This window comes from Conger conger, chromosome 8, assembly GCF_963514075.1.
Source record: "Conger conger chromosome 8, fConCon1.1, whole genome shotgun sequence".
NCBI classification, from domain to species: Eukaryota; Metazoa; Chordata; class Actinopteri; order Anguilliformes; family Congridae; genus Conger; species Conger conger.
This window is the reverse complement of record NC_083767.1, coordinates 41,176,241-41,204,189: the sequence shown is the minus strand read 5'-3', so window position 1 is coordinate 41,204,189 and position 27,949 is coordinate 41,176,241. Positions and strand designations below refer to the sequence as shown.

The following is a 27,949-nucleotide window of genomic DNA, read 5'->3' as shown; positions in this document are numbered from 1 at the left end:
AAAAGCGAGTACCACCTTAAAAAATTATATATTTATTGGAGCAAATGTTACCATCCAGCTGCAGTGTTGGCAAGTCGAACAAGCGAAGTGAGTGTACGTGATTTGAATGGACAGAAGGGGAGGACAGTCGAGACAAACTAAACACAAATGAGCTTACGGACACAGGAAGGGAAGCTTACATGGCAATATACGGAGTATCAAATTTAAAACCAAACTACTCACCACAGGAAGGTTCATTGTTGATTATACTATAAAAAATGGTGTACTTCATATCTCAAACAGCAAGTGTATTGTACAGTAGCAGTTTTTCTGTCATTACATTCTCTGTAAAACAAATACAGATCGAGACCAAATCTGCACGTCTGCAGTGGTCAAGGCAGAAACATACAGTAAATACACATCATACACGCACGCACGCGCGCACACACAACCGGAACATTAAGTTACAGGTTATAATAGTTTTTGAGAATCCTTCAGCTCATAGTGGGGCCTTGCCTATGCTAGCACTGTACATTTCCCAGAATGGTCAGGATAGTGAGAAAGATATGGTTTAAAAGAAACCTTTATGTTTAGCCCCTTTTCCAGCTCTCTTAAACTCTCCTATGTCACAAGGCATCCATTACACACACTCGTGCACTCATCCTGGCTTTTGACTGTAAACAAAGTGAACAAACAACTGAGAAAAATCAGGCTACTTGTGAGTAAATGGGAACGTGTTAAAGCACCTTTAAAAGGGGGCCTATGTAGCAATAGACAGGTAATGTCTAAAGATTCAAAATGAATCAAACCGTATTGGATAATAAAATTCCCAACTTAGACTCTGCCTCGCGGCCTGGAGCAACTTCGGTGTAAGTACCAGAAAAATAACATACAAGGCAGTTTAGCTGTGCCTTTAGTTTAAAAAAAAAAAGGTGTCCATGTCCGGCCTTCCATAAGGCCAAAGTGTGGGTGGTCAAGTAACACAACACATTCGTTTTTTAAGTACTCTAGGATGGTACTAGAGGGGGTGCATCCCAAAATATATTCTCCTTTCCTCCACTTGTCATCTCTTCCTATTCAAAAGTGTATTGGGAAGCACCCAATATCAGCCCAAAAAATGGTCATCAAGGGCCCCTGATCCTGCCCTAAGAGGTGGCCCCGGGTGTGGGGTTGACGTTCTGTGCGGGGGCCTGCGGAGCCACCTCGATGATCCGCGGCTTGTCGATGATCCGGGCGGTGCGGTTTCCCTTCTCCACGATGCCGATGATCCAGGCCTGGTGGCCCTCGCCGTATTTGGGGGACTTGATCTCGGCACAGAACCTGGCCGCCTGCTCCCTGGGCAGGCAGATCAGCAGGCCCCCTGTGGAGCAGACGGAGGAGTCAGGGCTGTAAAAATTATGGATTACTTGTAGAAAAGTAGGCCACCTCCTGACCAAACTGAGCTCTCAGCTGAGCTACCTGTAGTGAGGGCAAAGATATAGCCCCAAACTACTGCGCATGCTCAAGGTTTACTAACCTACAATGACTGGGTACTAAGCTTCCACGCACTTCAACAAACTGGTTCTTACGGCACATTGTCTGACCATGTTTGTTTAATGAAATTAAACAAACACAAATTCGCATTACCTTCCCCCTGTAGTGAGAGGTGAGGTGTAGGTCAGTACGACGTGTACCTCAACCAAATTTTGCACTTTCACTGCCAGTATCTCTGTAACAGATTGTTGTGGGCAGCCACACAGAGAGAATTCATCAGTTACGCCTTTATCTGTTAACGGTACAATAGGTCATTTCAGACTCCTAATGGTCAAGAGAGGAATTGCAACAACAAACAACCTCAATCCACAACCTACAGTCTATGAACATAACGCGTAATATAAAGCGTTATTATACAGTTCAGTGTTCTTGTGCACTGTTTTGGAAAGCTGACAGTGACAAACGCAACAGAGCCTGCCGTCTTCTCATAGTGTTCTAGTAAGAAAATGTTCACCGAACAGGTGACTTTATTAAATCTTGACTTTGGTGTGCTACACATCACTATTTATAGTTTTTGTCTTTTTGAAGTTTCCACTTTAGCTAACCAACTATATTGTGAGCAAGCAAGTTATTTGGCTACAGCTAGTTATCTGTCTATATAACTAAGATATGATAGTCAATCACAAATGATGCAACTGTAACTTACAGTTTGAGAGAAATAAAGGTTTAGCTAGGTATTGAACACGTAAAGATATAAAAGGAACTGCTCAAATTGCACTCCAGACAAGCGATTACTGAAACTGTGTACTATTATCTAGTTATAAAACAATACACGCTCGCTATCAGTAAAAACAAGCAAATGAGCTATTACTAGTTAGCAGTGGAGGCTCCTCCATAGAGGTGGAGGAGGCCTGGCCTCCCCAATAATTTGAAAGAAGAGAGAGATTTAAAAAAAACAATAAATATATTTATTTTAACAAAAAACATATTTTTTATTTTTTATATTCATATTATTTTAGTTTTGTTCATAAATCTAAATTTTCCCATGGCTAAAACCCAATATTGCAATTGTAAAGCAACAGGCCAGATTTCCCTATCAGTTTGTATTAAGGGAGGCCAGGCCTCCCCTAGGAAATTCGCTTTTCATAGAAGTCAATGTAATGCATTTTTTTTCATGCCAATATGTGATTGGCCAGATCACTGAAAATGGGTGGGCAACGGAGGCCTGGCCTCACCATGCATTGTGTCCAGGGCTGAAAGATTGACATTTTGTTAGTCCAATCACATGCTACTGGTTCATTTGGAATCAACTGTCCTTTCCTTTCCTATTCAACACAGAAGCCATTTTGAGAATTCGCTAGTCACTTCAGTCAAACAAACACTCGCCATAGTGGCTACGAGTGTCCCATCAACTTGTGATTTTCAGGAAATTTAGACAACACCCCTGGCTATCATCCCTGGAGTTTATAGCTCATTTGGCCAAACACTTTTGCTTAAAACTACCTCGGAAGGCTATTTGAGATCTTGGGCTGGAGATATGCAGATTCCAGATACTAGGGAGTGAGAATGACATTCAATAGGTCATGTTAGACACCATTTGGGATTTATTGAACAGTTTTATTTTTAATGTAGTCCATTTCGTTTTATTACAAGTCAATTTAATAATCTTCCATATCAAATTACTGAATTGTTGCTCTGTGAGGAAATTCACTCTAAATACGAATAGAGTGCTGCCCTCTAGTGGATAACGTTAACGTTAGATAAAGCCAACTGGAAGCATATTTTTACATATTTTATATTAAATATATTGAATAAAACTACATATGATAAAGAAAGTGTTATCTTATCTTTTTTATATGCTAAACTTGATTAAATTGGTGATTACATGTTGAAGCTGTAGAAGAATGAAAAATGTAAGCTAAACAAAATTGTTTTTAACTACATAATTAAAATTCCTGCCTTTTACACATGTTCACTTGGCATTTATATTACATCCAAATGTCATTTCTCAGCTTAATTATCAGGCAGGCTCATAGACTTACAGCAATGTCATTTCTTCAGGAAGGCACAAGGCTAAGCTCTGCACAATGAATTTCATCAGCCAGAACTTTCTGACTGTAGCTTACACTCCAAATAGTATGCCTTTGGCCAGCACAAAGACAGATAAGAGAACAGGGAACATTCCATCGCGAGTGAAGTGAGCAAGCGGAAAAAAATGGCCTCCTCAATTCTGGAAGTCACCAGCCTCCACTGCTAGTTAGCTTCCCGAATGTACAAATATCCACCTGAAGCACAACGCATGTGCAATCGCTGCTATGTTCGTATTGCCTATATTTTATCGTAAGTGGATATTTGTAAATTCGTCAAGCTAACTATAGCTAATTTGCTAACAACAAACTGGTATTGTTTTGTAGATATGACTAGATATGTAGTCTTCGCTTGGAAAATAAGCAATAAAATACAGAGTTTCAGTGATCGCTTGTCTGGCGTGCAATTTGGGCAGCTACACGAAAAATCCGAATAAGCCCCCACGCCATTGGCTGTGGCAGTTAGAACCAATTTTCAACCATTGAGCTTGAATTGCTGTACAGCTGTACAATGTTTTGATACAGAGTGACGGCCTGACAAATGTACACCTTGAAACCCAAATTTAAGGACTATAAACACAGGCAGAGGGTGAGTCAACATGTCAGTGAGCCTTTTTCAATGATAGGAAGGGATTTACAATGGTATTGTAACAATGTTTTAACACAAAAATCTTACCTATTGTACCTTTAAATGAGCCAACTGTTTGTTTCCCTTTTAATCATGCCCTTTGACCAGGCATCCGCCGTGTCCTCAGAGAAAACTAAACGAGCCATGCATCTTTTATGGGGCCATTAACTTGCTGTATGTGCAATACATCCAGCTAAGCACTTTCATGAGGTTCACTCTAAGATGTATGACCCTTAAAGCTTTACTCAGCCTTATGTGGAAAAAGTAACTGCACAGCAATAATGAGGCAATAACATCCTAACCTGTTTGTCTGGATCATGATATGATCTGAGACTGAGCTTTCATGACTGGATAATGGCATGCTTTAAATCAAAAGGAAATGTTATCATTTTCCCACTTGTAAATTTGAAAAGGTGTACATTTGTATCTTGTAGTTCGACACTATAAATACAGCAAGTGATTCCGCAGTGTCCTTTAAATGCTTACCAAAGCAAACAGAAAAAAAATCAGAAATGATTCCCCATTATGGCTTTGCATGTTCTCTCACGCAGACACGGGGAGAACATGCAAACTCTGCACAGAGAGGCCCCGGCCGATGGGGATTCGAACCCAGGACCTCCTTGCTGTGAGGCGGCAGTGCTACCCACTGCACCATCCGTGCCGCCGCCTGTAGGTTTTCATTCCAATCTAAATCCAACCAGCACACCTCATTCAATAGCTAGAAATTATTTTGAGCTGCTTATTAGTGGAATCGGGTATTCCAGAAAATCAGGTGTGTCAAATTAGGATCGGCGTGAAAACCTACAGAATGATAGATCTCCAGGACCACAGCTGGGCAGACTTGTTCAGAAGGCATTCCTGGCTTTTGCCATGCTTACCTGATGTCTCAGGACAGGTGCCGTGCATGAGGCCGAACATGTTGCCACAGGCTTTGCTTACGGCGGCCATCTTGGCCAGCACGGGCAGGTTGTGGATGACGAAGGACACGTCGCTCCTCTGTTGCCGGGCAAGGTTCTGTGCGTGTCCCAGGATTCCGAATCCGGTTATGTCCGTTGCGGCATGAGCGTTGAAGGTGTGCATGAGTCCCGCCGCTAAAACAAACATATACTTTTACAGTAGCAGTCTAGTGCAGTAGAGTACACATTTTCACACCAGACCTGGGTCAAATACGCAATTGTTTTGGATTCACATACTTTTCTGTGCTTGATTGATCTTGCCTGGTGCAACTGGAGTCACCTAAGAGGACCGGAAGGTGGTATTTGCACTTGAGAGTATTGCATAGGTTCCAATACACCAGTCAAGCTTAGTAAGGCATAGTGAAGTATTTCCTATGTCCAAAGTCCAAAATAATTACGTATTTCACCCAGGTCTGGTTCACACATCGAAATAACCTGTACAACTGTGGAGGGGAAAATGTGGGCCTGGACTCCCTGCAGGCAAATTACCCCATACATGCAGTTGTTGTGGCATGTTGAAATTTCAATCCATGCCAGAGAATTCTCAGGTGGCCACCTCTGTCGAATTTTATCAAGGAGGGAGGGCTCTGGCCGGTGTCCAAAACATTATACAAGTAGATTTATATAATTTATAAGTGCAATGGCGCCATTCCTTTGATATGGCACTGCATCGTAATCAGCACAATGCACTGCGAAAGACGCTACCGAAGAAGACCGCAAAGCGCACACACACACACACACACACACACACACACACACACAAATACATGCAAACGAGGGGGGAAAGGCTGGGAACAGTATGGCACACACAGTGCTCTAAATAAAACCAGCTCAATTCACAGACTTCAAAACGTTTCCTAAAAAGTTCATTTGAATTGTGGCAGCCCTCCAATTTAATTTGTCTCGCCACAGTTTCAGAATGAAGGCAAAATGTTATTTACGCTCATAATAAACATTAAAGATCGTTATTGCACCACCCGTCGTCGGTACGTGCGCACGAGATGAGAGCGGGCCTTCAACACTGCAATCCTTTGAACGATCGAGTCGAGTGCAACTCGAAGGCCGCCGTCGGTTAGGCTACCGTTACAGTACATAACTTATTCTGAGGTGACAAGATAGTTTGAGTTATCTATTCTCTGGCTATATCGTCTTGAATGTGGTTACAATGGTTTAAATATTATTTCCAGCACAGCATCAAGTTATAATTACGTCTGTATGCCGCACGTGAAGCCTAAGAGACCGTTATGTCGATTAGGTTACTTGAGGCAGAGTGATGGCTACTGCCGATATTGGCACTGCGTTACAAATTACTAGCGACTGGTCAAGTTTGAGTAGCCTATTTATGGAGGTACGTCTACATCTACACTCTACATTTATGTTATGTTTATATTACAATAGTCTGCCAAGTTAACAACTAACGTTCGCTACACACTTGTATAGGCTACTCACTCGCTTTTGAGAGATTCTGTAAATTTGGAAAGTGTGCCGCTGTAGGCAAAAGCCAAGGTTGGGAAACGCTGCCGAAGAATATGTTTTATTCTGCGGCAGAGCTCCCAATGTGGATCATGTGAAGAAGAAGAAACAAAACAAAAAACAGTTACGTCATTATCTGATCATTACTGACCGCTGAAAAGTATCATTCACATTAAGATGTGGTACATTTGATCACGATTAAAGTACAGATTCTCCCTTATTTTTAGCCTGGACAACCCTGAAAATGCATTTACAGTACAATTCCCATTATATTTATACTGCCTATAATAGGACAACGTCAACAACAGACAAAATCAATTGATTATTTATCGAGAAGAGACATCTGTTAATGAGATCCCAATTGCCACTGATTTCACTATAGTGTATGAAGTTAAACTACGGATTGCAGCTACAAAATGAGTTTTTATTTATTAAACAATATGGCTACCAACGAAAGCACACTGTCTCCAAAGTTCATGAACGCGCATTGGTTGAATGAGGTCACGCGCTCCAGTTTTGTCCACTTACCGGTTCTGTTGAGTCTTGCCATATTCAACATGGCTTCCTGATAGGCTAGCTCCACGTCCTCTTGCGTCACCACCAGTTTTATTTTGTTCCATTTCTCCGCCTGACGAAGAACATCAATATTACCATATGTTATGCAGTTATTAGATGTGAATTGTGTTCATAGCAGTGATGAAAACAAATAAAACTGAAACAAATTAAAAGAACCATCTACCTCTTTTACAATAATCTTATGCTGGAAAGATGTGAAAATTACATGGGAAGTGTACCAAATATATTTATTTTTCAGTTGGGCTAACAGGTAAACCAAGTTTGTTTTAACTTACAATGTCTAACCACTGGTGGACGGCAACAGCTACTTGTGTCCCGAGGGGTTTGGTCAACACCAAAACATCTCCTGGTACGGCGTTGTCTGGCCTGTATGAGGAAACAAGAAATATTTAGCGGGCGTATCACCAAAGATGAAAAGAGATTCAAATTAATTCATATAAGTGATTTATGATCTTAAAACTAGATACTGGATAGCCTGAAAACAAGTGGCTACATGCAGTTGGGTGGGAGAGGCAGCCAGGCAGAGAGAGAGAGAAAGAGAGTAACAGATGTCTCACATGATGAACTCGTTGGGCTGACACACTGCTGTGGCCACTCCTCCCAGGACGATCCAGGGGTTCAGCACCGTCTGGCCTCCCGTTATCGAGGTTCCTGCCTCTTCTGACGCGTCCTTGAACCCCTGAATTATTAAAGGCAGTACTTTGTCCCTCTCCTGTGAACAGGAACAAATCAGAGCCATGTGATTTAAACAGGCGCCTAAATGAAAGCTAGTGGTGACAGCAAATTAACAGCATCATTGTGAATCCTGCTGCATAAAATGAAATTTGCAGTAGCAAAGAAATACACTTATGAATAGACAAACTTATACCGTATAAATTAAATGACATTCAGCCAACAAACAGAAAAATGTTTAAAGAAATGAGCTGAAACACTCACACAGTAATTCAGAGAGCAATATGCATCATTTCAAAGGCAGCTCTTGTAGCGCTCCCTGAAGATATATAACTGCCTTAAACTTAGCTTAAATCAATCAACAGTATCCATTCAGAACTTGAAATTAAGAAGATCGTGTTAGGCCAATATCCTCATTTTAAAATTGCACGAAATTACCCCTCCACGTCAGATTTAAAAATAACCAACAAGCCCATGCTGCTCAAGAATACTGCCTTCATCCATTTATACAGGTAAGATAACTGCAGTATTCGGTTACATTCACTGTGAAGTTAAAACTGGCATAATTTCAATGTAAAATGATAACGGTGCAGCTTACCTTGTCTGAGAGTTTGTTACTGATTCCCAGGAGCATCAGCATATTGTCACACTCTGTGACGCCCATGGCGTAAAGGTCACTTAGGACGTTAGCACATGCGATGCGACCCTGGAGCGAGAGGGGAATGTTGAGACGGATGATATTAGCCTCAGCGAGGAAACGAGGTGGGGTGTCTCCTGGATAACAGCATTTACAACACAGGGCAAGTCTCACCATCATGTAGGGATCGTCCACGATGGGGTAAATGTAGTCCGTCGTCTGGACGAGAGAAAGGCCCCCGTGCCTCAGCGGAATGACGCAGGTGTCCATTCCAATACCTGAAAAGAGCCAGGCGGCTCTGTCAGTTTATTTTTGAACAGGCACAGGAGCGGTCATTGGAGGCATAATCACAGCTTACGTCGAAGACAAACTCAATGACTACAATATGGCAGACACATTTTCATATTATCACTGCATTATTGAGATACAATAGCCTACATTCAGGGCTCTGCAGTAAAAAAAAATTTCCAAGGAGCGCATGAGTTCCTAAGTTGAATTCCTTTATTTAAACAGGTGGTCTTGTTGAGATCAAGATCTATTTTTCAAGAAAGACGTGTTACAACAAAACAGATATAAAAAAATCAATCGAGATATATCTCAAATACACATTACACATAAAGTCAGGCAGAGACAGAAGAAGTCAAGACAGAAAAAGTCAAATAAAACATGTACAAGCAGCATCACTAAGGAAATAAAAGTCAGAAATTGTAGATTTAGAATGAATTGAGTGTCACAGCTAAGCATCAAAATGCAAGACACTGTATGGCTATGGCATTTAAAAACCTGACGAGGGATCAGTGAGAGGTCGTACCCAGGCGGGGCATGACCGCCCCCAGGAACTGCTCATCCTCCTGGAAGTGGCTGTCCTGCAGAGGTTCCAGAAGCTTCTGCAGCACATCCTGCGACACCTTGCAGCCCGTCCCCTTCAGCTCGGTGAAACGCGTGAGGCGAAACGCTGCATCGAGCTCGTAGCTCTCGGGGTTGAAGGCCTCCCGGACAGACATGACTGTGGGCGTTGGACAGGGGAAGGGGGGGAGGTGCCAGAATATTTTATCAGTGACCCCACCACCTCTTCTCCAGTGCTGGCCACCTGGGGCCAACCGAACGGTTGATCAGATGGGGGTGGGACGTCCTGCACACAACGTGTACACTAATAAACTACCTCTGGGACGTAGCTGGGGCTTCTGGAGAACCCCTAATGTGGCACACCTGATTCAAATCATTAGCAGCTCAACAAGATCTCTAGCTGTGAAATTAGGTGTGCCTTTTGCCTTTGAGTGAGTGAGTGAAAACCTACAGGATGGAAGATCTCCAGGATTGGGCAGTCCTGCCTCGCACAGCAGTATTGCAAATAATAACATTAGTAATAATAATAATACAAATAATAGCTTTATTTATATAGCACCCTTCAAGCACACGGCACAAGGTACACAAGGTAAATTTAAAAAAAGAGAATACAATACACAAGATAAATTCTCCATCAATACCTTATATCAGGCCCATCGGCCAAGATCACTGGTGATTGTGAAGCAAGTATACAAGTACTACAAACAATATTGGCGAGATCTGCAAGACATTGTTGCTTTGAGCTGATATAAGATGGTAAATATACAGAGATACTGAGTATAGTATATTTCTTTAATAAATTTCACAAATAGCCATTAATATTCTTAGCCATGTGTACATTATTTATCTGATCATTGCCTTCTTATTTGACTCAATTCAGACAAGCAGAGCCAGTACTATACAGACGTATGTAATGCATTGCAAGAATAACGCCACGCCTCACGACAAGGGTGCAAATATCAAAGTACTGATTCTTAGATGCATATCTTGATTATCACCAAACCGACCTTTAACCCGGTTGGCGCGCACTCTTAGTTTTTTTCTAGATCACAAGCTAGTCTCCTACCCAAAGCAGGCGCTTCAAAAGCACCAATCTTATAACGTTAAATCTTTACAAGCTTTCGTGTCTGCTGGTGATCTTAAGGTTACTCTCAACATAGCGCTTCTGTAACTGCCGACGCTGCGTTAACCAGTTACTAAGGGTTACCTTAAATTTTTTTGAGCCCTTAACGCGCTGGGCGTGAGGTCCGACTTGGTGAGGATCTCTTGCTCATTTCTGTGATCCCTAAACGCGGAGCACACTTTGTTGTAGCGACTGTGTTCAGCGGTATGAACACGTGGATCTCAAATGTTGAGGTTATTATATATAATAATTAGGTAACTTACTAGAATACACGCATTTTGTTAAAAAGTGCCGTTGAACATGTGGAATCAATCGTTGATTTTCCTACTCCACAATGCACGGTCCATACACTCCCACAGTATTACCAAGCTAGCATAGCAACAAAATAATGACTCATTGAAAGCATAATTATAGATATTGCATTTCCTTTAGGGTAATTAAACTGGAACATAATACTTTGCTTTTAAAATATGCGTATCAATCTGATAATCAGTAAATAAAGTTTATCGTTCTGGAGAAACTGGGGGAGTTGTAGCTATATGAAAATGTCGGCGGGTGAAAAAATTAACCCTTTAGCAACCCATGCAAGGTAAGCTCTGTGGTCCTCTGCTTGTTATACAAACACCAACGTTTCCCATATTCAGAACCAGACGCATGTACTTTAATGTGGGATTAATCTTTAAAGTAGTACAGTTTATATTTCTACTCAAGAAGAGTAGTCGTATTCCTATTTCATTTCCCCTTTAATTCAGTGCCTTACCGGTTTGGCTTTGACGGCGCCTCCGATACAAGAAAGGGGATCGTTCCAGAATGCATTGGGAACATTAAAGGTGCCCTCGAATAATGCCTGAAGAGAAATGCCCTTCTCGTGTTTATCCTAAAACAGTTTATCCCTGTTTACTTATAAATACACGATTATATGTACAAGCACTACAACATGCTAGAAACACATTTTGAGTGAAATAAGACCGATAAGTGCCGTAATATAAGTTAAAAACTATGGATCGGTTAGGGTCCTTTATTAACTGGCAGGCGCCTTAAACTCCCCTTTAAATACGATTTTGGAGTCTGGCGTGAAAAAAAGTAAACAATGGATTGTACCTTTAAAAATCCGTGCTGTATGGCACATCTGGAATAACACCTGTAATGACGATCTGGTGAGCAAAATACTGGTGTGTGTTTATGGGTGGCATGTTCTAGCCTAATAGCCTAATAGAGTTGTGTTTTCTAGCATACAGCCTATACATATGTAAGGAACTGTGAGAAATGTGGAAATGTACACTTGCAACTAGGAAGTCTGGTTAGTTAGTCTTGCTAGATAGTCTACTTTTCATGGTTACTGTAGTTACTGTGTGATTTAATAAGATGTGAGGGAGTGACACCCTGAGGTCATTGAATTTGATCATGTGTCCACACTGTAACTGCAGAAGAGCAGCACTCGATTTATTTTGGCCAAAATACCTCTGCTGGCCTTTATGGATGGCCATGACACAGTACTGTCTGGATCTATTACAGGCAGACTTTGAGTCTGGGAAGGTGTAGATTCAGATGGGTAGTACTAACCTATAAAAACAGATTTGTCAGAAGTGGGATTCGAACCCACGCCTCCAGAGGAGACTGCGACCTGAACGCAGCGCCTTAGACCGCTCGGCCATCCTGACTGATAGAGCATAAGCGCGGGCTAGGTTTGTGTAATCGTGAGCTTAATAACATTGATTCAGCACAGGTTTTTGTGAATCACATATTAACAGGCATATTCTTTCCTTGCAAATACAACATAAAAACGGCTGCAGAACATATATCATTATTATGAGATTGTTTTAAATGTGGCATTTTACTGTAATAGAATATATTTGTGGATACCTTCATGAAATATTAAACTGATTTTTAACATAATCACTCCCAAGGACTTGGATTGTAAGGCATGGTGCCTCTGCTCTAAATTCTGTTAAATCTGTTAAAATATATCTTTGCAGCAGTCCACACCCCCAAATAACAAACCACTTGATGGCGCCATTTCTTTTAGCATGGCAAAAATCTAACAATAAAAGCCTTCTATTTTATTTTTGCCATGTTAAAAGAAACTGGCGCCATCAAGTGCCATTGAAAAACATTTTTGGACAGATGCAGGTGAAATTAATTGTTCAGGTTCATAACAATAAAAAAGTACCTATCTATAGGTTATTTTTGGACATTTTATTTTCTTATTGTGTTATCTAGGTTAACTTGATTAACGTCTATGGCAGAAAATGGCCCAGAGCTCAGCTATGTATGAGAGTGTCAGCTGAGTGAGTATAAATGTGATTTGTATTTCACAGCGCTGGTTTGAGTGATCCTTCCCTAATGGTCGCGTGTGAACACGGGAACACCCCCAGGCAGCCAGTCAGGATGGCCGAGCGGTCTAAGGCGCTGCGTTCAGGTCGCAGTCTCCTCTGGAGGCGTGGGTTCGAATCCCACTTCTGACAGCTGTTTTACCAGCATGTTGCTGCTCCTCTGATCTACAACCTCTGCAAGGTCAGCAAGGTAAATCCCCCTCAGGCTGAAAGAGCCAGTTGCATTATGATCTGGGCACTTGGCCCATCCCTCCTGCTTGTCTGCACTTCCAGGTCACATCACTTGTCTGTTCAGGACCCACTTGGTGGCAGAACGGGCTCCCTACTACAGTCAGGAGAGAAAAGTCCCAGGGCTCTTGCCAATTACTTAATTTCCACCTCCTTCTCCCTTTCATTTGCTATTTGCTTGCTGAAAGGAAAGATTGGGAATTCTTAACTTCTACTTCTAGCTCCTAGAAGGAACATATAACAGGTTGGAATGTCCTTAAAGATGGCAGACTATGTAGTGGCAGTGGTTCTGTGTGGTCGCTTGTGACCATGGGAATACATAGGCTAACCAGTCAGGATGGCCGAGCGGTCTAAGGCGCTGCGTTCAGGTCGCAGTCTCCTCTGGAGGCGTGGGTTCGAATCCCACTTCTGACAACTCTATTTTACCTGTAGTCTGATTGACACCCTCCACAGCAGAGCAATGCCCTGCTCTTCTCTGTCTACTAGCTGCCTATACGCACATCAAATTCAAAACCGTCCTATTAAGCCCATCTTTTGACAACGCCTGGAAATGTACCTCTTCTGACAGCACCATGGCTCTCTTGACCCCCTTTAGAATATATTTCTTGGGATTTCATTTTGGATTGTGTTGTAGATATAGCAGTGTACATATACAGGTTGTTGTCTATTGGCACTGTAAATGTGTTTGTATTTCACAGTGCTGGTTTGAGTGATCACTTCCTGTGATCATTGCACTGAGTAGTGGCAGTGGTTTCCGGTCTTCCGAACACAGGGAAGTTGTGTAGTTATTTGTTGTTTTCTTTACAATTATTGCTCCAATTCACATTAATCAAAGTGTTTTAGTGTCTGTGATAGCCAATAAGCAACCGTAATCATAAACCACATTCCCCAGGAGAAGAAATATTGAACGGACGTTAAATTCTGGTGGAAGCGGCTGCTTCCCTGTGTTCTGTTCACAGTAAACAGAAGTGCACAGTGAGTCTACGTTATGTCAACAAGGCAACAGTTAACAGCGGTGGGATCTGCTCCGGTGCTGATAAACTGACTGACCTTTGAACTACAGTGTAGGGCGTTGCTATAGTTGGAGCTGAATGAGACACGGTTTGGCACACAAAACGACGTGTGTTTTAATCAAGGATTCGTTTTCATACGAATAATTTACATTTTACATTTACATTTTAGTCATTTGGCAGACGCTTTTAATCCAAAGCGACTTACAAGTGCATAGGTTCTACCATAAGTCAGAGCATCACATCCAGAAACTAGGAAAATACACAGGAAATGCTGTTCTAAACATAGTTGTCATCAGAAGTTATTATTATTATTATTATTTTTTTATTTTTTTGGGGGGGGGTGGGGGGGGTTAGACAAGGATAGGGATATCAGAAAGGAGGGGCAGGGGAAATCAGGAGGGAGGACTAAGGTAGAGTTTGAAAAGGTGGGTTTTGAGTCTGCGTCGAAATAGGGGGAGGGATTCTGCTGTTCTGACAGTGGTAGGCAAGTCATTCCACCACTGAGGAACCAGAACGGAAAACAGGCGTGAACGTGCAGCTCGAACGCCAGGTGCACGTAGAGAGGGAACCGTAAGGCGACCAGAGCTGGCAGACCGGAGTGGTATAGCTGGGGAGTGGGGAGTGATCAGGGACTGTGTGTAAGGTGGGGCAGTCCCCTTAGCAGCCTGAAATGCCAACACTAGGGCCTTGAAACGGATGCGTGCGGCAATGGGAAGCCAGTGGAGGCCAATGAGAAGCGGGGTGACATGAGCCGACCTGGGCTGATTGGTGATCAGGCAGGCTGCAGCATTCTGGACCAGCTGGAGGGGCTTGATGGCACACGCTGGTAGACCGGCTAGGAGGGAGTTGCAGTAATCCAGGCGGGAAATGACGAGCGCCTGGACTAGGAGCTGGGTGGCTTTCTCAGTCAGGAGATGACGGATACGGCGTATATTATACAGAAAGAACCTGCAGGTTCTGGCAGTGGAGGATACTTGTGGAGCCAGGATGAGGCAGTTATCAAGAGTCACCCCAAGATTCTTTGCCGTACGGGAGGAGGAAACTACAAAGTCCTCAACAGTCAATGAGAGGTCGATTGACGGAGAGGACTTAGCAGGGATGTAGAGAAGCTCAGTTTTGGCAAGGTTGAGCTTCAGGTGATGGGAAGTCATCCACGCAGAGATATCAGCCAAGCAGGCAGAGATCTGTGTGGTGATTTGGGTGTCGGGGGGGAAGGAAATGAAGAGTTGGGTGTCATCAGCATAGGAGTGATAAGAAAAGCCGTGGGAAGAGATAACAGAACCAAGAGACATGGTGTATAGCGAGAAGAGGAGAGGCCCAAGAACCGAGCCCTGCGGGACTCCAGTTCGTAGGGGTTGAGGGTCGGAGACTGCGCCCCTCCAAGTCACCTGGTAGGAGCGACCAGAGAGGTAGGAGGAAAACCAAGCGAGTGCAGAACCTGTGACACCCATCCCAGACAGCGATGAGAGCAGAATCTCATGGTTGACTGTATCGAAGGCGGCTGACAGGTCGAGGAAGATGAGGACAGAGGAGAGGGATTTTGCTTTAGCAGAGTGGAGTGCCTCAGTGACCACGAGCAGGGCGGTTTCAGTGGAGTGGCCACTCTTGAAGCCAGACTGGTTGGGGTCATGGAGATTGTTGTGGAGAAGATAAGTGGACAGTTGGGAGCAGACCGCCCGTTCCAGGGTTTTAGCGAGAAAGGGAAGAAGAGAGACAGGCCGGTAGTTGTTCAGGGCAGAGGGGTCAAGAGTAGGTTTTTTGAGGAGGGGAGTGACTCTGGCCCTCTTCAGGGAAGAGGGCATGGTGCCGGAAGATAGGGAGGTGTTGATTAGAGAGGAGAGAAAAGGGAGAATGTCCTCAGATATAGATTGTAGGAGAGGAGAGGGGATGGGGTCAAGAGGACAGGTGGTTGGGCGGTGGGAAGTAAGGTTGTAATTGAAAAACAATCATTGGTTGTGACATTGTTCTCCTCGTAATTTTTCATAAGTCCTTATTGACGAATCCGAATCTAGTCTCAAGTCATTTTGGAGTTTGAGTCAAGTTTGGAGTCTGGGTATGTACGGCTTGTATGTACAGCTTAAGTGTGAGTTGGACTTCAGGGTCTTCTCGTTTCCTGTCACCATGGGAATACACAAAAAAGCAGTCAGGATGGCCGAGCGGTCTAAGGCGCTGCGTTCAGGTCGCAGTCTCCTCTGGAGGCGTGGGTTCGAATCCCACTTCTGACAGCTCTGTTTTACCAGCATGTACATGGTACTGCTCCTCTGATGTACAAGGTCAGCAAGGTGAATCCTCCTCAGGCTGAAAGAGCCAGTTGCATTATGATCTGGGCACTTGGCCCATCCCTCCTGCTTGTCTGCACTTCCAGGTCACATCTCTTGTCTGTTCAGGACCCACTTGGAGGCAGGATGGGCTCCCTACTACAGTCAGGAGAGAAAAGTCCCAGGGCTCTTGCCAATTTCCACCTCCTTCTCCCTTTCATTTGCTATTTTTTCCACTTCTTGGTATAAGGAAAGATTGGGAACTTCTACTTCTAGCTCCTAGAAGGAACATATAACAGGTTGGAATGGCCTTAAAGATGGCAGACTGTGTAGTGGCAGTGGTTTCTGTGTGGTCGCTTGTGACCATGGGAATACTCAGGGCAACCAGTCAGGATGGCCGAGCGGTCTAAGGCGCTGCGTTCAGGTCGCAGTCTCCTCTGGAGGCGTGGGTTCGAATCCCACTTCTAACAACTCTGTTTTACCTCTGAAGTGCACCCAGAGTATGTCTACTCATCTGATCTACAACCTCGACAGGCGCAATGCCAATCCCCCTCTCTCCTCTGTCTTCTGGCTACGCACATCAAAACCTTTCTACTACCACAAGGACAGTAGAGACCCTGCCCATCTTTTGACATGACCTGAAAATATACCTCCATCCCCTTTAGAAAACCTTTCTTTCTTTTTTTAATTTCAGATCGTGTTGTAGGTATATCTGTATCTCCGCCTGCTGGAGAGAGATCCAGAGCTGGATGGACAACCACCATCTAAAGCTCAACCCAGGTAAGACAGAGCTAATCTTCATCCCTGCTCTAACCTCTCCCTTCTCTGATTTTTCCATTTTATTAGGGGATACCACAGAGACCTCATCCCTCAATGCAAGAAACCTCGGCGTGGTGATGGACACACCTGCACTTCTCGGTCACGACTGCTGTCTGTTCTGGCCCCACGGTGGTGGAATGACCTTCCTGTGGACGTCAGAACAGCAGAGTCTTTGACCATTTTCAAGCGCAGACTGAAGACTCATCTCTTCAGGCTGCACCTTTCCCTCCCTACCTCACTACAATGATTAGCCTTGTGTATGCCATAGATTACTATAGCACTTATGTATTGTTTATTGTTGTACTCTGGGTATTCTAGCTGCCAACTGTGGTATGTTAGTTGATAAGTCGATGTGCCCTTCAAGGGTTCAAGTTGTATCTATGTGATCATGCTAGGACTTGGAACTGTACTTTCCTCGAAGGCCCTCATCGCACTTGTCCCTGGGTTTGACTTGCACTTCATTTAACATTCTGGATAAGAGCGTCTGCTAAATGCCTGTAATTTCTATGTAAATGTATTGCTCTGTGTTCTGGTCGCAGTCTCCTCTACAGATGTTCGAATTCCACTTCAGACAGTTGTGTTTTACCTCCGAAGTGCATCCATCTACAACCTCTGCAGGGTCAGTCTCCTCTCAGTGGCTGCCCCTCTGGCACTGAAAGAGACTGCTCCATTGCAAAAGATCTAGACACATGTCAGGGACACATGAATACATCTTGTTATTAGTAAGTATGCAATGTAAGTAATTGTTGGAGTACTACATTAACATTAGCATAATTGCACAGATCAGGCATTATTGAAATCCTGTTTGTTGTATATACAGAACACTCACCTCTCATGCGCAACCACTGTTTTATATGAATTGACACTCATACACTTTACGTCCTGTATATTGTTATAGATCCTTACAATATTGACTGTATAATGAACCTAACTAACGTTAGCTAGCTAACGAGCTAACTGTTGAATGAATGGGGGAATGAATGAATGGCTACACTTGTTTGACAACAAAGTACAGTTACGTTAGGTGAAGTTAAAGTAACATCATTTCTGACATGCTGTAATCAATAAAAAAACATAAATACTACTTACGTTGTTCGTATTAATGTTAATACTAACGTTAATCCACTTCATACGACTTGATTCACATTTGGATCTCGTTCGGTAGTTCACTGCTAAAACGGTATGACAACAGCTATGGTCGACAGCGAACCACAAATGAAACAAGATTTAGCTGTTTAACAATAAATAATCAGCAGATAAATAACTGATATTAGCTCATTACCTCTTGTAAATACAGGCAAGTTGCGCTAAATTGAAACGCGTAGACCATAATTATGCGTAGAGCATAATTATTATTCTCGTCCCTCAACTTTGCTCCGCCCTGATTCGTCAAGAATGTTTAAATGTTGAGAGGGCGTAACGAAGATTCGCTGCAGCTAGTTGGGTCCGTGGATGTGATTGGTCACACTGTATGGATTTTTGTATGATGTCATCCAACATTTTGCCAGAGTATCGAGCGGCAGCCGGCACTAGATGTCAGTCTCCTCTAGAGGTGAGGGTTGAATCCCACTTCTGACAGTTGTGTTTTACCTCGAAAGTACAAATTCAAAACTTTCTCACTACAGCAAGAACAGTAGAGACCCTGCCTATCTTTTGACATCGGCTGAAGATTTACATACCCCCCTTTAGAAAACCTTTCTTTCTTACTTCGGATTTAATTTTGTATTGTGTTATAGGTATAGCAGTGTACAGATTATCTGTCTATTAGTACTGTCTTTTGTTGAGCGTTAAATCACATGTAATGATATAATTTGACCTCAGGGTCTTCTTATTTCTTGTGATGAGTGGTAGTTGGTGCTAAGGTCACTGTCTCCTCTGGAGGTGTGGGTTCCTCCTCTATGCTTGTACTTCCAGGTAACACCTCTCATCTGTTCTGGTGATGTCAGTGCTGATTTGTTTTAATCACTTGGTGTCTGCACATCAGGAGCTACTGTATCATAAATAAATACACACTTTTTCAAACGGACTCTTTTCAGGGTTTAAATCCTGCCGACCACTGTCATCTTCTGCTACAATAAGCCTCTACTTTGATGTGGTAAAGATACAAATAAACTGCATTGTCTCTGGACTGTTCTGGCATCTTCATAACGTCCAGCAAGTGGACCCCGAGTGCTTTTCTTTTTTATCAGTGACGCCAGTAAGCGGTGCACATAACTTACCCCATTGTGTGATGGAACACGATCTTACCCCACAGAGAACCGCGCTTTCGGGTTGGATAGACTCCAGTCCAGTTCTTCCCATTCCTTTCACTCTGATCCCTGGTAGCTGTGCTAGTGTGACTCTCGGACTGCACTGCTACACTGAGTCCGCCCTGCATTGTGCTGCGGCCCAAATGTGCTCCCTGCGAAAAAGGTCTGTCTTAACAACTGTTTTAGTCTCATGAAGATACTTTTTTCCCCCTCTAACATGGAAAATATTAGCTTGTATGGAAATGTACACAAAAAAACACGAAAGCCTATGGACAAAACCAGTCCTGTGAGTGCTGAAAGGTGTAGTTTGCGTGCCACGTACTTGCGGCAGTTATGCAGGAGAGTCTGAGCAGCGTAAACAAGTGGAGGAGCACAGTTGTCTTTGTTTGCAGTAACTTTACCACAACGGATGCAGTTACGTGGCTGAAAAAAGGAAGAAAACCACACCGATAATTAGAAGGGAAACTTGCGAGAATGCTGTATGTCACGGGGAACTATGGGAATTGAAGTGTAGAATAGAACTGCTATCATGGCATGTCACCATGGGTGGTTGCTAAATCCACCAAATCCTAGGAAATCATTGGTTGGCACTTCAATAGGTAAAAAGAAAAAAAATCACCCACATATTCACTTCATATTCTAGGTAAACAATATATCATTGACATTACTGATTAAAACTGAGATGCATCAGTTGCCATAAGCACAATGTAAAAAATAAAATGGAACATCATTTCAAATTAATTGAATAACTCAGTAGGACCATTCACATTGTGACAGAATGATTGCTAATAACAGCCCCGAAAGAGTCAGATTGCCCTTGCACCCAACACAAGCAGAGATTCACCAGTTGCAATGGTGAATGCTAGAATGGTGAAAACCTGCTCTGCCAGGTGGATTTGCGCAAATGAAATGTCACAGCCCTGGGATTTATTCGACAGTTAGCCTGCCTTCTGAGGAAACGTGTTAATACAGGCAGATATATTTAGCGAGCGAGGCTGTGTGCACCTGGTATGTGTACTATTCAAGGAACCCGGCTTTACCCTTCTGGCCAAGGTTTCTGTGGCCTGTATGGAGGTGACACGCGGTCTGGGCTGCCCTATAAACCCACGTCAGCTGTTTCACATCCAATAAACAGAACCCAAATTCGCAGTCAAAGGGCTGGAAGAAGGGACCCGCATTCATTCCTCTTTTGTTCCACCATGGCAAGGTTTTTTTTTTCAACACACCTGCTATTATCTAGCAGGAAAAATGACATCTGTTATAAGCTTTGGTTCTAATCTAATGCAGTAGCAATTTTAGGTTTACAAAGCTGAAGATATAATGCATGTAGGCCTTCATTAGTTTGGAAAGAAGGGGATTATGGGAAGGACAGCTTTCCTGTGCCACCCAGAGCACTCAAACTTCTGGACCCTTCACAACTGCGGGGCTTTCAACACCCACTGGCTTCCTGGCAATGTTACACGATCCTTGTTCTACATGAGAGTTGAATTGACAGGAGATTTAAAGTACAGAGAAAGATATCCAACTTCAAATTTCACTGGTTCACACCTACTTGCTTCAGAGATGATTGATGGCAAGCAAAGTGTCTACATATAGAATAATAGGAAATGTAGAATTATTTGAACGATGCCTCAGATAAAATTTGTGTTTTGCCCTATTGTGCAAATGAAACAGCAATTGTTTGGGCCATTTTTTACTTTAGGTCCATACGCAGTCAATGCTGTAATATTTTTGAGTGAAAACCGAGTTATGGGAAGCTTTAAATTGTTTGATTGGCCAAGTAGTGGAGTATCTTTAATCATTTCAAATAACTTAAATAATAAATAAATAAATAAAATATTGACTGAGAAGTTAAAACGGTGACTTTTCCTGCTCAAAGAAGTGAGACACAGTGATGTATTATTACAATGGCCTGTATTGTCACAATGTCGAGAGAGGTAATATTTCATGTGTGGCTGTGAGTCATGGCATTCCATTTGACAGGGCGCTATATTTATTGTCCAGTAGCCAGATGGGCATATAAGCCCCGATTGTCACAGCTCCCTCTTGTTAACAGAACTCAATCGACAAAGCAACTCAGGTAACACATTTGTTAATTACATTGGTTACCAGTTCAATAACTTAATTGCAGATGCTTTTTAAAAAAAAAAACAATTTAGTTTCTTTTAGCTTCAGTATGTACTGAGTACATAAACTGGCTTTAATGCTTAAGGTTTAAATGGCAAGTGACCATGCTAAAATCATTGTCTACCAAATAACTTTAAAACATAAATTCTTCTCTTTTTCAAAGGTTTCACAATGGCAGAAGAGTAAGTATGAATTTAAGATAACGATTTTCGGTTCCTTTTTCTATTTCTATTTCTAACATTCTATTTCTAGAATGTTTAATTTTGTGCCTGTTGTTTTGCTCTATTTAACAAATCACTACAGAAAATCCTCCTTTTAAAATAGCACATTGTTTTATTTTTTGGTGCATTACTGTCAAGACAGTTCTACACATCATCCTACAAAATATGTGTGTACTGTACTGTCAAACTCTAAATTAATATGCTATTCATATTTTAGGAATGACTAGAGAAATATGTCTTAGATATTTTCTGTTGATACATTAATCCATTGCCTTATTTATTCGCCTGTTTGTCCATTTCTTTCTTCTAAATGGCAATTGCAGTGAGGTAAGCATAACTTTGTATACTCTGCATGACTAATAAAGAGTCCAAGTATAACTTGGTAACAAACACTTGCAAACTATTGTTGCCCATAGCGTAGAAGGCTATGATTCGTATTTCTTTTTATAGCGATATTACTCTTCACTTCATTTTAAAATAATCAATCAAAAACACTCAATGTTAGTTTAGATTTTGATAGCTCTTATGTTATTCTGTTTGTAGGGCATTGGGTTTTTTCTTTTTAATTCAGATCCTTCATATGTGGTCTGTGTGTCTACCCATGGCCAGATGATTAGACTGTACTGTGAGTATAGAGATGTGACTGGCATGACTCTTCCTTTGTGGTATTTCAGGAACCCAGTTCCCCAAGGCCAATGCCACCCAGGGATGCCAAGGTACAATATGTGCAGTATATGTATGCATGAAAGTCATGTTCATATATGGAAGCGTGTACATCTTGAAATGGCTTATTAATTTATCCTAAATTACAGATGAACTTCTAAAATGGAAATATTATTCTACCATATACCAAAAGAGAATACATATCGCCATACCATGTCCAAAAATGGTTTTACCCCATAATTAGTGAAAGTTCAGGCATTTTGATTCTCTCCATTGAAGTCTTATTTTCATATTACAAAATAGGTCAACTCAACATGTATTCTTTTGTTGTGCATACCAAAGCAATGGCTAGATGTATTCATCTGGTCTTTTGGCTGGCAGAATCTTAAGTGAGTTGAGGTGTCCAGTGGGTATGCCTAAATCCCTGTTGTCCGTCAATGTAGAGAAAATGCAAGTAGTGACATGAGACTATGTTTATTTGACAGCCAAAGTCAAAGATCTCGGCTTCCCGCAAGCTTTCTCTCAAGGTAAGGGGCTTATCCAGTTGCGTGTCGTCTACCTGCTTCACAGACCACCCCAATATAAAATCCAGCTTGACCAGCTTGAAAGTTGAGCTGGACAAAGCTGATCATAAGCTGGTCTAGCTGGGTATGAGCTGGTCAACCAGCATGGTCAAGCTGGTCATAAGCTGGTCTAGCTGGGTATGAGCTGGTCAACCAACTAGTGCTGGTAGCGTGTCAGCCAGCTATCAGCTGTTTCAAAACATAGCTTGAGCTGGTCAAATCATGTGAAGCTGGGAGCTGGTCTGAACTGGTCAACCAGCTAAACTATGTTGAGCTGAGAGATGGTGTGAACTGGTTAACCAGCAACCAGCTGGTTGAGCTGATTTTTTCAGCAGGCTAACTTGCACTGTGAACCTTACAATATGCATATTACTCATTCATGTTGAGAGACATGTCATGTATTGAAGCAGTCAAATACTCCATTCCCTCTGGGAATTCCCTCAGGCTGAGTTGCAACAGGAATACTTTACAGGACAGACATTGTAAAATAACAGTTATGGGTGCGCTCTCAAAGCAGATGTGTTCAAAATAACTCATAACGTGTTGCCATAGTTAGAGATAACACATTTTGTGTCGCTTTCAACACAGTTTTCAATTTTAGAACTGCCTCCCTTTGTAACACAAAATGTTTATATTTATTACACAAAAGTTGTAACTTTCACACAAAATAGTGTGTTGGATATTAACACATCGTTTTTGAGAGCTTGTTGCAAACTGAGCTTCTATTCCCCCCCCACCCCCCACCCCAGATACTGCTCCTGAGTCGGGCAATGGAAGACCTGGAGCGAGAGAAGGCAGAGAGAGACGAAGAGAAAGTGCGCTACCTGGGCGAGAAACTGCCCCCACTGCAAATGTCTGGCCTCCAATTGGATGAGCTACAGGTGAGAGAAAAGGGGCTTCTCCAGGTAGCTACACGGCTACATATTGGACAATGGGTAGATTGGCGAGGGGTTGACAAAAACATTTCAGTCAGGACAACACAGATATTTTAATGAATATTGTCTGTCTATCTGACGTGTGTGATTGCAAGGCCGACTATTGGTCAGAACCACCGATCGGCCATTGGTCTCCCTAACTGAATTTGGTCTGGCACCTCATGCACAACGCTCATAGTCACCAGAAAGTGCTCATTTGTTCACCAGTCTGTTTCATTGTCAATTACTTTATATTTATATAATATATGTCATTCCTTCCCTAATAAGTGTGACCAATTTCAATGTTTCTTTCTTTCCAACAGAAAATCTGCAAACAGCTTCATGCAAGAATCGATACAGTGGATGAGGAACGGTATGACTATGAAGCAAAGGTTCTCAAGAACAATAAAGATGTAAGTACATGTTCAGCCTACGATGAATGAACCAATGGACAAACACATTTGCATGTATAGTGTCCTACACTGCTTCCTATAACTCAGGACAAATTACGAAATTCAACCTCTGCCAACACACGCAAGTTTGATTCATAGCAACTATTCTGGACACTAACTACACATCACCATGTGTGATAATGATGTATTTAATAAAGGGAACAATTACACACCCAGATTTAGAAAGGCATCCTGGGTATTTTCAGAGGGACACCAGGGAGCTCCTTCATTCTCATAAGTGCCGTTGGATCTTTAATAAGCACAGTCAGAAGCTCATTTTCACATTTGACATGAAAGATTTCTTGCAGTGTAATGTCGCCATTATTGAACTGGGAAATTATTTCTCTATGTCAAAGTGGCCTGCTTATTGGCCCAAAAATCGAATTTTAGTCAAAACACAGCACTACAACCAAAGCCCCATAAAGCTCTACCCATTTGCCTGGGGAAGCCGACAAGCATTGTCGTATGGCTGTAGGGACAAAGAGACGGTATCACCCCCTGACGTAGTGCATGTGTTTCTGGCCTGGCCCAGATCCACGAGCTGAAGCTGAAGATCCAGGACCTGGGAGGGAAGTTTAAGAAGCCGGCCCTGAGGAAGGTGCGCGTATCGGCAGACGAGATGATGCGCGCCCTGCTGGGCTCCAAGCACAAGGGCTCCATGGACCTGCGTGCCAACCTCAAGTCCGTCAAGAAGGAGGACATCAAACAGGAGAAGGTATGGTGTCCTAGGAGCATTGGAAATATCAGTGTCAAGCTCATCCAACACCAAGACCTTCTTGAGCTAATAATTATTACAGTGATTTGTGCAAAGTTAGAGTTGATATGAAAACTTGATAAAAAATCAGCTGGTAGATCACTACTGCACATCTATAGATAGCTAGTCAAGACTACATATTCAGTAAGATAGCATCTTTAATCACTGGGAGTAATGACGATATGAGAATGCTATCTAACAATGGAATCCAGTCCTGCACTTGTAGAACCAAAGTCCACAGAAAAGAACACCAATTCTAAATAATTAGCACTTGACTTCAAACTAGGTCTATGGTCTGGTAATGATTTATTAATGCTAGGCCAGTGGCCTATCAAGCGAGATTAGGTCTAAATGTAGGCACCTTCTTGGATGGCAGGTGCTCACCACTGAAGTCGGCGACTGGCGAAAGAACGTGGAGGCCATGTCAGGAATGGAGGGCAGGAAGAAGATGTTTGATGCAGCTGGTGGTGGGCAGTGAGAGCTCACCTGTACAACAGGCTTCTGAGAAAACCAGCAAAGAAGTCTGAAGGGTCTGAGTATTCTATACAGAATATTAAAGGTTTGGTACACTCCCAGACAAGCCCTATCATTGTATGAGGTGGCAGGGCTTAGATTTGGCCGTTCTCAGCATTGACATTATTGTATTGTAACACAAATGCAACTTGACTCTATTCTTAGAAGGTTAACTGAAAAAGCACTGTAGGATAATTGGGCAGATCTCACTCTGACTGAGAGACAGTATGTGGACATTGTAGGAAGATTCCATAGTGACCACTTTAGTCTTCATTTGCTTTAATTACTACATAGTTGGTATAGTGTTGTATAGACAATCTTAATGCAGCTAAAGCATTTCTTTTTCTTTTATCACTATTTATTGTAAAATCATTTATTCATGTACGTTCTTTAGTTTTTTAATGTAGCTTTCAACAGCAGGAAGAAAGCAATGGACAGAATCATCATCATAAGCTATTAAATATGCTTATATGAATTACTATAGTCTCATGTTTGTACTGCATATAATGGAAATACACTCTGTGAGCACTTTATTAGGTATTTCTTAGACTTATTCTAGTCTTCTGCAGCTGCTCTTCCGCATACCACTGCTGTAACGCGTGGGTATTTGCATTACTGTCACCTTCCTGTCAGCTTCGACTAGTCTGGCCCTTCTCCTCTGACATCTCTCATCAACAATGCATTTCTGCCTGCAGAACTGCTGCTCACTGGATCTTTTTTATTTTTCGATGTTTTCATTCTCTGCAAGCTCTAGAGACTGTTGTGCCTGAAAATCCAAGGAGATCAGCAGTTTCTGAGATACTCAAACCACCCTGTCTGCCACCAACAATCATTCCACGGTCCTTAGATCACATTTCTAGTAAAAGCAGCCTCAACAAGGGTCGACCACTCACAGGATTTTGTGCCAACTTCTGCTCTCAGTTATTGAATAAGGGCAATCACATATTGAGCTGACAAACATCAACTACAGCTGCATGTAGACTGCAAGTATATCCTAATAATTTTTAGTTCCCATATGGGAGACAAGCAGCACTGGAATGTAGGCCTACAGCCAATTAGTGAACAAAGACAGGTAATAATAAAAATAATAATAAAAAAACGACTGTTCTGCACCCCTGGGCTAGCCCTTTAGACGCAGGTTCTCGGTTTCAGTCGTAAAATAAAAAGCATCATAATGTGAAAGTCGACCAAAAAGATGATTCTCACTTTTCCAACCCAACATCACAGGGGCCTCTGACAGCAGTGCACTCATTGACAATTTAAACAGCAGTAAACCACAGAACCACGAAAGCTGCAGAAGTATTCTTGGCACCGTCAGCCTATGTAAGAAACTGAATTCATACCTTGACAGGAACACGCGGACGACGGCCATAAATTCTCCTTGGTCTGTTGAAGGTTGAGAGATTGACCCCCCACAATGTGCGGGAGCCAAAAAAAGCAGAAGAGGCCCTGGTGTGAGATTGTTATGGAGTTACACAGACAGTTTCGTGTCAATAAAGGGGTATCAGGTGTCTGCTGTTCACTGTCCAGTCCTGGTGAACAAACAAGAGTCTCCTGCTGAAAAAAAAAAAAACAGCCTTTGAAACAGTTGGTAGCAGGTTGACCAGTGCAGACCAGCTCCATACTCAACATGATTTGAAGGTATTTTTTTGCAACAGCTGGTAGCTGGTCATTTCAAGCTGGTCATAGCTGGATATTACACCAGGATCCGCATGTGTCAAACAGAATATATGCTTTACTTTCACAAGTTCATAAATCAATTACGCAGCATCTTTTAAAAGGCATCATTGGCGGAGGAATGAAAAAAAAAAAAAAAAATCTAACGTTAGCTTACCTGGACGTAAATTAAGCCAGTAATTAGCCAGTTCTATCCAACGTTTATGCAAAGGCCCCCCTTATAAGTGGGAGGCTATTGTACGAGTCTCCTGTCCTTCCCCAGGATAGATATAACTTAAGAGGGGACACACGCATATTTAAAGGAATATCTCATAATATTTTATTCGCATCGAGTGAATGTTAATAGCAACATCACCTGTCCCTGACGATCATTAACGGTCTGGCCATGTCTTCACATTTGTCCGGCTCCCATTCACTCTTATTCGTTTTTGTCACCTCGACGATATTAATAATTAAAAATCACGCAGGAATTACGGAGGACAATAACTCGTTAAAAGAGAGTAACGTTAGGGTACTAAAATCAAACGTAGTGTATTTTCCGAGGTATCTTTGTACTGCCTAAAATAAAGAAAAGAAGATCCAGGAAAAAGTTCGTTATTTTAACTAAGTGATGTATTCTTGAGCACGATAACATTTCTAAGTAGTACCCAGTCTGAAAATAGTTCTTCCATTTATAGCAAACCTAAACCCGAAAACAGACAATTTGGCGTTAGTA

At 42.3% G+C, this 27,949-nt stretch overlaps 2 protein-coding genes and 5 non-coding genes across 9 annotated transcripts; 5 read left to right on the top strand and 2 right to left on the bottom strand.

The window, feature by feature from the left end:
* Positions 1-12: 12 nt before the first annotated feature.
* Positions 13-18,273, bottom strand: LOC133134994 (selenide, water dikinase 1-like). Of its 3 annotated transcripts, XM_061251708.1 has the most exons (10): positions 18,191-18,273; positions 17,688-17,782; positions 9,293-9,487; positions 8,656-8,759; positions 8,443-8,550; positions 7,730-7,884; positions 7,448-7,538; positions 7,125-7,224; positions 5,046-5,258; positions 13-1,339 (listed from the first exon to the last, which is right to left on the bottom strand). In XM_061251708.1, the coding sequence occupies exons 2-10, from the start codon at positions 17,698-17,700 to the stop codon at positions 1,125-1,127; spliced, it is 1,194 nt and encodes a 397-aa protein (XP_061107692.1). In that variant the 5' UTR covers positions 17,701-17,782; positions 18,191-18,273; the 3' UTR covers positions 13-1,124. The 3 variants fall into 3 exon arrangements, with proteins under 3 accessions (XP_061107692.1, XP_061107693.1, XP_061107694.1); XM_061251709.1 differs by lacking the exons at positions 17,688-17,782; positions 18,191-18,273 and adding an exon at positions 11,211-11,284; XM_061251710.1 differs by lacking the exons at positions 17,688-17,782; positions 18,191-18,273 and adding an exon at positions 10,535-10,960.
* trnal-cag (transfer RNA leucine (anticodon CAG)) lies at positions 12,029-12,111 on the bottom strand. The gene has a single exon. It is a non-coding gene; the product is annotated as a tRNA-Leu (tRNA).
* Positions 12,833-12,915, top strand: trnal-cag (transfer RNA leucine (anticodon CAG)). The gene has a single exon. It is a non-coding gene; the product is annotated as a tRNA-Leu (tRNA).
* Positions 13,343-13,425, top strand: trnal-cag (transfer RNA leucine (anticodon CAG)). Its single transcript has one exon. It is a non-coding gene; the product is annotated as a tRNA-Leu (tRNA).
* On the top strand, positions 16,167-16,249 carry trnal-cag (transfer RNA leucine (anticodon CAG)). The gene has a single exon. It is a non-coding gene; the product is annotated as a tRNA-Leu (tRNA).
* trnal-cag (transfer RNA leucine (anticodon CAG)) lies at positions 16,670-16,752 on the top strand. Its single transcript has one exon. It is a non-coding gene; the product is annotated as a tRNA-Leu (tRNA).
* A 4,010-nt stretch (positions 18,274-22,283) lies between the features above and the next one.
* On the top strand, positions 22,284-25,522 carry LOC133135140 (troponin I, slow skeletal muscle-like). Its single transcript, XM_061251931.1, has 6 exons — positions 22,284-22,414; positions 22,847-22,888; positions 23,674-23,805; positions 24,162-24,251; positions 24,823-25,005; positions 25,421-25,522. Exons 1-6 carry the CDS (start codon positions 22,394-22,396, stop codon positions 25,520-25,522), a joined length of 570 nt encoding a protein of 189 aa, XP_061107915.1. The 5' UTR covers positions 22,284-22,393.
* The last annotated feature ends 2,427 nt before the right edge of the window (positions 25,523-27,949 follow it).